Genomic DNA, 11161 nt, shown 5'->3' on the forward strand with positions numbered 1-11161 from the left:
CTGACATGATGACTCCTTGCTGTCCCCAGTCCATCTGACCGTGCTGCTGCTCCAGTTTCAACTGTTCTGCCTTATTATTATACGACCATGCTGGTCATTTATGAACATTTGAACATCTTGGCCATGTTCTGTTATAATCTCCACCCGGCACAGCCAGAAGAGGACTGGCCACCCCACATAGCCTGGTTCCTCTCTAGGTTTCTTCCTAGGTTTTGGGCTTTCTATGGAGTTTTTCCTAGCCACCGTGCTTCTACACCTGCATTGCTTGCTGTTTGGGGTTTTAGGCTGGGTTTCTGTACAGCACTTTGAGATATCAGCTGATGTACGAAGGGCTATATAAATAAATTTGATTTGAATTTGATTTGATGGCTAACAAGGACTAGTAGCTAGTTAGTTGGCTAGCTCCTGATGGAAGTTCCAGTTATAAGGAATAAAAATAGCAGAGCCGTACCACATTGAGTGAGGCTGGTTGCAAGAAAGTATATTTAGTTCGTAGATAGAAAGTGAGATTAAGATATATACAAAATAGACCGGCTATTTACACAGGATAAGATATGGGATAAAACAAAGACAAACATCCTACTGCTACGCCATCTTGGATCCGGTGTGTCGGATTGTGTCGTTGAGCATTCATGTACATATAATAACACTGTAAATTCAAAAGCTGTATCTACATACTGAATTCCAAACCAGGCCTTTAGCCAAAATGTCAGACAATATGTTTAATATATTCATGTCCTTTATACTGTATTTCGTGGTTTATTCGTATTATGGAAAATATAAATTGGACAGTTATAGGACAGTTATTTATGGCTTCAGGGGCAGAACGACAGATTTGTGCCTTGTCAGGGGTTTGAACTTGCAAGCTTCCAGTTACTAGTCCAACACTCTAACCACTAGGCTACCCTGACACCCCATGGAACTCTGTTTTTCTCTTTTTTATACAAGGCAAGGTTTGCCTCTTTATGATCTCACATGATCTCACCTCATAAGAACTGGGATGTGGCATCAGCAATTTCTGCCTCAATAAATACATAAAAAAATTGTGTTGGTGATCTTTTGAAAAACACAGAACAATATACTATGCAATCAAGATATTTTTATTCTATACAGGAAGTAATAATATACATTGCCCAGTGAGCAAAATTACTTTGAAAATACTTTTCCATACGTTGACATCACGTGCATTTCAGGTGCCGAATGAAAGGTTAGAAGACATCTTATACGGACATCAAAAATACGTCTGTAATGGATGTCAAAAAGACCATTTACAGACGTAAAAAACATGTATTTTTCTGTCATTGATTCTATGGACAAATTTCAACTGCACATACATTCTCAATGAAGTAAGCATTCTATCACAAGAATATAGGAATGACTGCAACTGAAGTATTTGATCACCTACCAACCAGTAGTTCTGCTTTTCTGATGTATCAAATACTTATGTCATGCAATAAAATGCAAATGAATTACTTAAAAATCATACAATGTGATTTTCTGGATTTTTGTTTTAGATTTGGTCTCTCACAGTTGAAGTGTACCTATGATAAAAATGACAGACCTCTACATGCTTTGTAAGTAGGAAAACCTGCAAAATCGGCAGTGTATCAAATACTTGTTCTCCCCACTGTACGAGTGTCTGCTGAATGACCAAATAAAAAAAGCGTGGATTGATGGCAGCCTTGTGAGGAAACTGAAAGAGAGAGATGCTGCTTAAACACGGCAAGTTGACCGGGCACAATTGTATGGTTAAACAGTATAAATATGATCAATACAGATAGATTAAGATGACAAGACACTAGTATAGGGACAAAGTGGAGGGGCAATTCAGCGGGTCTGACAAAAGACGTATCTGGCAGGGGCGTCTAACATCCATGGATTTCAAAAAGAAAGCCAATCACGTCACAGACACCAACGCCGCTCTACCGGATGAGCTGTTTTGTTGCCTTACAACCTGGAATTAAAATGTATTTTTTGGAAGTTTGTATCATTTGATTTACCCAACATGCCTACCACTTTTAAGATGCAAAATATGTTTTATTGTGAAACAAACAAGAAATAAGACAAAAAAACTGTAAACTTGAGAGTGCATAACTATTCATCCCCCCAAAGTCAATCATTTGTAGAGCCACCTTTTGCAGCAATTACAGCAGTTTCCCAGTCCCTGCTGATGAAAAACATCCCCACATGCTGCCACCGCAATGCTTCACGGTGGGGATGGTGTTCTCCGAATGATGAGAGGTGTTGGGTTTGCGCCAGACATAGCGTTTTCCTTGATGGCCCAAAAGCTCAATTTTAGTCTCATCTACCTTCTTCCAACTATTTAACTAGGCAAGTCAGTTAAGAACAAACTCTTATTTTCAATGACAGCCTAGGAACAGTGGGTTAACTACCTTGTTCAGGAGCAGAACAACAGATTTTTACCTTGTCAGCTCCTTCCAGTTACTAGTCCAACGCTCTAACCACTAGGCTACCTGCCGGCTACTTTCCATTTGGTTGGGGAGTCTACCACATGCCTTTTGGCGAACACCAACGGTGTTTGCTTATTTTTTTCCTTAAGCAATGGCTTTTTTTCTGGCCACTCTTCTATAAAGCTCAGCTCTGTGAAGTGTACAGCTTAAAGTGGTCCTATGGACAGATACTCCAATCTCCGCTGTGGAGCTTTGCAGCTCTTTCAGGGTTATCTTTGGTATTTTTTTGCCTCTGATTAACGCCCTCCTTGCCTGGTCTGTGAGTTTTGGTGGGCGGCCCTCTCTTGGCAGGTATGTTTTGGTGCCATATTCTTTCCATTTTTTAATAATGGATTTAATGGTGCTCTGTGGGATGTTCAAAGTTTCTGATATTTTTTATAACCCAACCCTGACCAGTACTTCACAACTTTGTTCCTGACCTGTTTGGAGAGCTCCTTGATCTTCATGGTGCCGCTTGCTTGTTTGTGCCCCTTGCTTAGTGGTGTTACAGACTCTGGGGCCTTTCAGAACAGGTGTATATCTACTGAGTTCATGTGACAAATCAAATCAAAGTTTATTTGTCACGTGCGCCGAATACAACAGGTGTAGAATGCTTACTTACAGGCTCTAACCAATGGTGCGAAAAAAAGGTATGTGTGTGTGTGTAGGTAAGTAAAGAAATAAAACAACAGTAAAAAGACATTTGAAAAAAGAGTAGCAAGGCTATATACAGACACATGTTAATCAGGCTTATTGAGGTAGTATGTACATGGAGGTATTGTTAAAGTGACTATGCATATATGAAGAACAGAGAGTAGCAGAAGCGTAAAAAGAGGGGTTGGCGGGTGGTGGAACACAATGCAGATAGCCAATGTGCGGGAGCACTGGTTGGTCGGGCCAATTTAGGTAGTATGTACATGAATGTATAGTTAAAGTGACTATGCATATAAGATAAACAGAGAGTAGCAACAGCGTAAAAGAGGGGTTGGGGGGGCACAATGCAAATAGCCCGGGTAACCATTTGGTTACCTGTTCAGGAGTCTTATGGCTTGGGGGTAAAAACTGTTGAGAAGCCTTTTTGTCCTAGACTTGGCACTCCGGTACCTCTTGCCATGCGGTAGTAGAGAGAACAGTCTATGACTGGGGTGGCTGGGGTCTTTGACAATTTTTAGGGCCTTTCTCTGATACCGCCTGGTGTAAAGGTCCTGGATGGCAGGCAGCTTTGCCCCAGTGATGTACTGGGCCGTACGCACTACCCTCTGAAGTGCCTTGCGGTCGGAGGCCGAGCAATTGCCATACCAGGCAGTGATGCAACCGGTCAGGATGCTCTCGATGTTGCAGAACCTTTTGAGGATTTCAGGACCCATGCTAAATCTTTTTAGTTTCTTAGTTTCATGAGGGGGAATAGGCTTTGTCGTGCCCTCTTCACAACTTGGTGTGTTTGGACAAATCTAGTTTGTTGTTGATGTGGACACCAAGGAATTTGAAGCTCTCAACCTGCTCCACTACAGCCTCGTCGATTGAGAATGGGGACGTGCTCGGTGCTCCTTTTCCTGTAGTCCACAATCATCTCCTTAGTCTTGGTTATGTTGAGGGATAGGTTGTTATTCTGGCACCACCCGGCCAGGTCTCTGACCTCATCCCTATAGGCTGTCTTGTCATTGTCGGTGATCAGGCCTACCACTGTTGTGTCATCAGCAAACTTAATGATGGTGTTGGAGTTGTGCCTGGCCATGCAGTCGTGGGTGAACAGGGAGTACAGGAGGCGACTGAGCACGCACCCCTGGGGAGCTCCAGTGTTGAGGATCAGCGTGGCAGATGGGTTGCTACCTACCCTCACCACATGGGGGCGGTATGTCAGGAAGTCCAGGATCCAGTTGCAGAGGGAGGTGTTTAGTCCCAGGTTCCTTAGCTTGGTGATGAGCTTTGAATAAGGTCCACCTGTGTGCAATCTAACTAATTATGTGACTTCTGAAGGTAATTGGTTGCACCAGATCTTATTTAGGGGCTTCATAGCAAAGTGGGTGAATACATATACATGCACCACTTCTCCGTAAAAAATTTTTTTAAACAAGTTATTTTTTCGTTTCACTTCACCAATGTAGACTATTTTGTGTATGTCCATTGTATGAAATCCAAATTGAAATCCATTTAAATTACAGGTTGTAATGCAACAAAATAGGAAAAACACCAAGGGGATGAATACTTTTGCAAGGCACTGTAAACACCTTTTTCTCACACTTCGAGCGTTAACGACTCTGATCTGCCAAGGAGATCCCCAAGGAGGCTACGTGCTTAGGTCTCCACAGAGGACATATGTAATTCATTCAAATGTGTTAACCCTCGCAAGGCTGCCGGCCCAGACGGCATCCCGAGCCGCAACCTCAGAGCTGATGTGTTTTCGGACATTTTCATCTCTCTAGTTTAGGCCGTTATCCCCTCCTGCTTTAAGATGTCCACTATCATCCCAATCCGTAGCACTCACGCTTTGAGAGGCTAGTCAAAGACCACATCACCTCCTCCGTCCCTGACACACTCGACCCTGCACCACAGCCTGGTATGGCTACTCCACAGTCGCTGGAGTAGGACAGTCACGTTTTATTCAATAGAGTACAGGTAGAGTAGATTAGAGTAAAGCAGGGTACAATACAGAGCACTATTAAAAAATGTTTTTTTAAAGACATCAACGTCTGTAAATGATTGGTTGGGAAGTGTAGGCCTATACTCGTTCACTACAGTACTTCCCACAAATCTGAAAGCAGGATCAGTGGAATTTTGGGATAGTAGAAAGAGATTCCAACATTTTTCTTAGGCTACTCGTCATGTTTCATGGTCATGGCTGTCATCCCATTTCTGACACCAGTGGAGCAAACAACATATTCGGTTCTTGGTCCTATCGGACCAATCATAGAACTCTGTATGTAGCCAAATCAATGCCAGCCTGGACCAGATCAAATCTAAACCGATCATAGCCGTCTGACGTTGAAAGCAAGGCCAGTCCAGACCGCAACAAAAAAAGATATAAATACCACAGGACCAGAAAAAACGACGTCCAAATGACATTACCTGACGGTAAATGCTTAGCTAGTATGTAGCCTACTAGGTTAGGGAATGCAGCGGAGGTGTGGTACTGGAACGCATGCGATTGTCATATTTCACACATTTACTGGAATGATACAAAGTCTAGAGATGGCACATGATGTCCCCTCAATCCTTCATCTGTTGCAATTGTGTGCGATTTAATAAGTGATACAATGTACATAATTTCTTGTATCAAAAGTCCACGAATGAATAGACCGCGATAGTTCGAAGTTGCTCCGAAACAACTGATAAATGACCTGTTTAGCGGACCCCCAATCTTGAGATGAACTATCGACAGCTAAAACGCAGATCTGACTCGAGATCAGATTTCACTGAGCGTTGATGAATCCGGGATATGCCCCTCCCTCGAGGTCGTCCCAGCCTCATTCTGATCAGTTGAATCATCACTTCCCGTACAGAGTGCAGTTTTTTGGCATAGCAGTAATGTAATTTTGCTGCCTTTTTCCCACTTGTTATTAAGTCTGTGCCAATACAAGCTGCTCACCAAGGCTGTCCTTTTATGAGAGAATACGACAGAAGGTAGTACATTATTTATTGCTTGCTATTTGTAATGTGAGAGACGCCATAGGCAGAAAGCTATACGTTTAGTCATATTGTTTAAAACTTTTTATGGACTAGCGATAGTTTTTAACTTTCTAAACAGCTGTACAGGATATTATAACAGTCCCGGTAAAGCTATTTAATATTATCTGATGTTAGATCAGTCACATGCTTTCTATGCCCCCCCTTTCCTTCACAAACTGTACGTTTTCTATCCTTTCACATACTGTATCTGGGAATTCATGTTATTTGTTTGCCAAGATCCCAGAGCAGATGCTACAATGTGACATTGTCACAGATGTCTCTCACCCTAAACCATGGGTACTATGAAAATGTATGCAATAAATGTCAAACTGCGTTTATTTGTCTTGACTTGATTTGAATGTAGGCAAATGTTACTCAAACTTCTCTGATGCAGGTGGTCTACCGCTCCCCATTCGACTGTAAGCCAATGGAGGGCGTCTGAGAGCTACTCTTTGCTGTTTCACTCAGCAGTGAAAGAGAAGCAGGGAGTGCAGAGATGGCTCTCAGAAAAGGATCTTCTGTTGCCCTCTCCGGGTGGCCATCTGAAGTGCAGATGAACCCAGCTTATGTCCCTGGCCTGGAGGTAAAGCTGGGAGCACTGGTTGTTCTTTTCTCCATCACACTGGTCTGTGGCTTCGCCCCTTTGTGCTTAGTCAGGGGGGCAGGGAGGTGCAATGTAGACCCAGGTAAGTGGTACTTTAGATCAGAATGAATTTTGAGAATGTGATTTAAAGGTAAAAACATTTGCCTTAAATAAAAATTTGACAGTACCCCTTTTGAATTGAATAGAACCTGCCTTACATTTTTTTCCCCATTGTAGAAGTGCTCAGAAAGTTACTTTTTGGACCTGAATGGCAAAATAGTCAAGAGATAAAAAGTACCCAGTTGACCTATTTTACATACAGACCATACCATGAGACATCTATCTCTTTATCACTGGAAAAGATAAAAACAGTTGAGATTTACATATTTAAAAGCTTATGAACATGTTTTTTTAACATTTCTTTCTCCCTTAAATGTCAATTACACACAATGTTGACTTGGATGGGAATATCAGTAGTTTTCTATTATACTGTCAATCCTCCATAGGAAACCTTTTTGAAATATAGATCATAGAATAGACATGACCATTTAAATTGACATTCGACAATGGGTGGACCAGCAGAAATCTTTGTTAGTAATTAGAAGTACAAATGTCATTTAAATTAAAATGTTAATGGTGTACCAGCTAAATTGCAGAGGTCTGAAGGGATAGGTCCATTCTATGAAATATATTTATATGATTGAAATGACACCCACCCTGTATTCAAGAGCATGTTCAATCAAATCAAATCTAATTTTATTTGTCACATACACATGGTTAGCAGATGTTAATGCGAGTGTAGCGAAATGCTTGTGCTTCTAGTTCCGACAATGCAGTAATAACGAACAAGTAATCTAACTAACAATTTCAAAACTACTGTCTTATACACAGTGTAAGGGGATAAGAATATGTACATAAGGATATATGAATGAGTGATGGTACAGAGCAGCATAGGCAAGATACAGTAGATGGTATCGAGTGAGCGTGGCATAGTTAGTGGCTAGTGATACATGTATTACATAAGGATGCAGTCGATGATATAGAGTACAGTATATACTTATGCATATGAGATGAATAATGTAGGGTAAGTAACATTATATAAGGTAGCATTGTTTAAAGTGGCTAGTGATATATTTACATCATTTCCCATCAATTCACATTATTAAAGTGGCTGGAGTTGAGTCAGTGTCAGTGTGTTGGCAGCAGCCACTCAATGTTAGGTTGCGTCTCAACCGATGACGGGCACAACACAAAAACCTCAGATGTAAAAATATGGTCTAAGCTACAACATACAGTACCAGTCAAAAGTTTGGACACACCTACTCATTCCAGGGTTTTATTTTAATTTTAAAATGTTCTACATTGTAGAAAAATAATGAAGACATCAAAACTATGAAATAACACATGGAATCATGTAGTAACCAAAAAAGTGTTTTATGTATGTGAACATGAAGATTATTTTTTAAATAATTGATGTTAAGGTCAATTTTTTTTATTTAATTAAAAACATTTTTCAATAAATGATTAAGTAGTTTGATAACCCTGTTTTGTAAGCTTTTAAATGGTATCAAACTCAACCGTTTACTTTTTCAAGTGATGAAGACATTTTGAGCACTTATCTCCTGAATGTTTTGGGATTGAGGTCACTTTCTGACCACTTCTTCCATGGGAAAACATGTAGGAAAGTTTTGTTTAAATCAAAAGGGATGCTATCAAAAAGTGATTGAATTCAAATGGATTTACCGAAAAAAGGTCCTGGGTGTAAACTTACTTGTTGACTCCTATGTGTTCCTTCCTTTCACAAACCCTACATGAAACAGAAAGACCCCCAAATCCATGTAAAGACAGTAGCATGTAAGTGGGTTCAACTTCCATGCACACCCGATAACGTTGCACAGGGCTGAATAATAAAGTGCAGGTAAATTAGTAAAAGGAAGACATACCTACTCACTTTTGTGTAATCTGTTCCCAGATGTTGTCAAAATGTAGTCTGTCAAATCTGTATATTTTTTCCATGGAGACCAGATGAAGACCGACCAGGTTAAAACATTGACCTTACTTGTTGTAGAGCCTTTCAATAGACTTGCATGACTGGCTGATACATTTGTGGCTGAGTTGAGTCTATTGTATTCCACAGAAACGCGTCACAAGGTAGTGAGCTTGGTGAGCTGCTTCGCTGGAGGAGTGTTCTTTGCTACTTGCCTTCTGGACCTGGTACCTGACTACCTATCTGGGATCAATGAAGCATTTAGTAGCCTGGGCATCACAGTAAGAATTTGGGGAAGTCCCCATTAGCGGTGTCTTTTTTTTGTTTCTGCCCTTCCGGTTAGTCATTTCACATCTGATTAGTATTTAGGAAGCACAGCGTTATCTTGGCCTGCCCTGTATTACTTGATGTCAGAATTACATTTTTAATCTTTGTCAAATTTGAATGCTGAGAAAAATATAGATTAATGACTTTGTGTAGACTCATCAATTTCTGTTCGCAGACACCTTTTTTTTAATAGATTTTTTTTAAATGTTACACTTGTCAGCTTAATGATTAGGCTATCTTTGTGGTAGTTAGTTCTTCCAAGTAACTTATAAAGTGTGTGTTATCCTCTTGTCTATCTACCCCTTCCAGCTTCAGTTCCCTCTACCTGAGTTTATCATAGCCATGGGATTCTTCTTGGTCCTGGTGCTGGAGCAAATAGTCTTGGCCCTCAGAGACCGATCGGCGGGCCACTCTGAAGAAAGACGCGCACTATTGGTGGACTCCAGCGTCCAATCACATGACAGAGATGGCCGGAGACACTCCCATGGTAGGGAGGAATTAGGAGGAGAGGATGCCCACTTCCATGTGGACTTTAACTCCACCTCGGCCATCCGGGCCTTCATTCTAGTATTTTCCTTATCTCTGCACTCAGTGTTCGAGGGTCTGGCTGTGGGGTTACAGGAGGACAGTCAAGAGGTGCTGGAGATCTGTGTTGCTCTACTCCTCCACAAGAGCATCATCTCTTTCAGTCTAGCCCTAAAGCTGGCCCAGGGCAAGCTGCGGCGGGCAGCCGTGGTAGGTTGCCTCCTGCTCTTTGCCATCATGTCCCCAATGGGCATTGGGCTGGGCATTGCCCTCACCGAGACCAAGTCATCCCCGCAGCACCAGCTGGCCAGGTCCACCTTAGAAGGCCTGGCGTCTGGCACCTTTATGTATATCACCTTCATGGAGATCCTGCCCCATGAGCTAAGCTCCCCGCAGAACCGCATCCCCAAGGTGGCCATGATTCTCACTGGGTTCGCAGTGGTCACTGGGATGCTGTTCATCAAAATGTAAATATTCTGTAGATCAATTCTTTGGGTCTGATTCGATCAAAAACAAAAACAAATTTCCTCTTGCGCCGTGAGAATGCAATTTGGACTGATAAGCATTAAACAATGTTTACAGCATGAGACCAAAAGATACTCAAGCGTGTCATTAATTCAAACAAGTTTTCTTAAGGTGCAGGGAGAATGCTGGTTTGCCTTATACTGGAAACTTGATTATTTTAGTTTTAATATGTAGATGAATGTTATTCATTCAGATTTTAAAAAGGATATATGCTAATCCTGCCATGCTTTGAAATTAACATCATATAACGTTTTCTATTTTAGATATGAGAATTTGAACGTATCTATATTTTTTATATAAACAATAACATACTTCACAAACGGCTTTCTGTATACCGTGATGTGGTCAAAATGACCTGATTTTAAAAAAGGTAATATGAGCATTATAAAACTCCTGGTTTGATATTATAGCATACCTAATGTTTTGAAAGCTGTGAAATCTGACTAGCTGTGTCCTGAATTGTAAACATATTTGTTTGTTCAGTAGTATGACTGCCTAGCCCCTAAAAAAACATAAGAGCATATACAGCTGGCTACTACTTTAAATGCTTAAAAAGATACATGGAGTGGTTGCTCTTTGTCAGGCCCTTATTTCACTGCCACGTGGTGAGAGCTTTGAATTAGTCCTCTATTATCTTGTAAAACTTGAGTTTGAATAATTGAAATGGCTCCTCTTGTTTTTATGTTCACTTTTATATCAGCACTTGTTTATCTGTACCTGGTTTACTGATTTAAAAGTAATCTGAAATCATTTAACATGTTTCCTAGTTCTTTTTCACCTGGAGAGCAATAAGATTAGTGATGAGTATGATAGTGATCAGACAGCCAGTCTGGCAGTGTATTTTACTACTGAATAATCTGGTTTATATGCAGCCTTTTTATTTTGAGAAAACCAACCAATACAATAGTTGTATTTTGGAACAATTTAACGTTTAAAAAAAATCTATATCCATTACACAGTACTGTAATTTCTGTGTTGACCTAGCCTTACATAAAAAATAAAATAAACTACATGCCCCAGATTGGCTTGGGCGCTCACTTTCTCCCCCCCCCCCCACCAAGTCAGATGGTTTCGACTAGCTAGTTACCACAGCTACAA

The 11161-nt window shown here is 40.9% G+C and overlaps 1 protein-coding gene across 1 annotated transcript; it reads left to right on the forward strand.

The window, feature by feature from the left end:
- The first annotated feature begins 5918 nt into the window (after nucleotides 1-5918).
- LOC109901949 (zinc transporter ZIP1) lies at nucleotides 5919-10818 on the forward strand. The gene is made up of 4 exons (XM_020497971.2): nucleotides 5919-6071; nucleotides 6511-6802; nucleotides 8837-8967; nucleotides 9323-10818. Exons 2-4 carry the CDS (start codon nucleotides 6613-6615, stop codon nucleotides 10007-10009), a joined length of 1008 nt encoding a protein of 335 aa, XP_020353560.1. The 5' UTR covers nucleotides 5919-6071; nucleotides 6511-6612; the 3' UTR covers nucleotides 10010-10818.
- Nucleotides 10819-11161: the final 343 nt, after the last annotated feature.

The sequence above is a fragment of the Oncorhynchus kisutch genome, linkage group LG13 (assembly GCF_002021735.2).
Source record: "Oncorhynchus kisutch isolate 150728-3 linkage group LG13, Okis_V2, whole genome shotgun sequence".
NCBI classification, from domain to species: Eukaryota; Metazoa; Chordata; class Actinopteri; order Salmoniformes; family Salmonidae; genus Oncorhynchus; species Oncorhynchus kisutch.

What these genes read in the sequence shown, in the direction of transcription:
- LOC109901949 (XM_020497971.2), top strand. Translation starts at nt 6,613, where the DNA reads ATGGCTCTCAGAAAAGGATCTTCTGTTGCCCTCTCCGGGTGGCCATCT. An exon ending in GAGGTGCAATGTAGACCCAG is followed by an intron (nt 6,803 to 8,836) that starts GTAAGTGGTACT and finishes TGTATTCCACAG; the next exon opens with AAACGCGTCACAAGGTAGTG. An exon ending in TTAGTAGCCTGGGCATCACA is followed by an intron (nt 8,968 to 9,322) that starts GTAAGAATTTGG and finishes TACCCCTTCCAG; the next exon opens with CTTCAGTTCCCTCTACCTGA.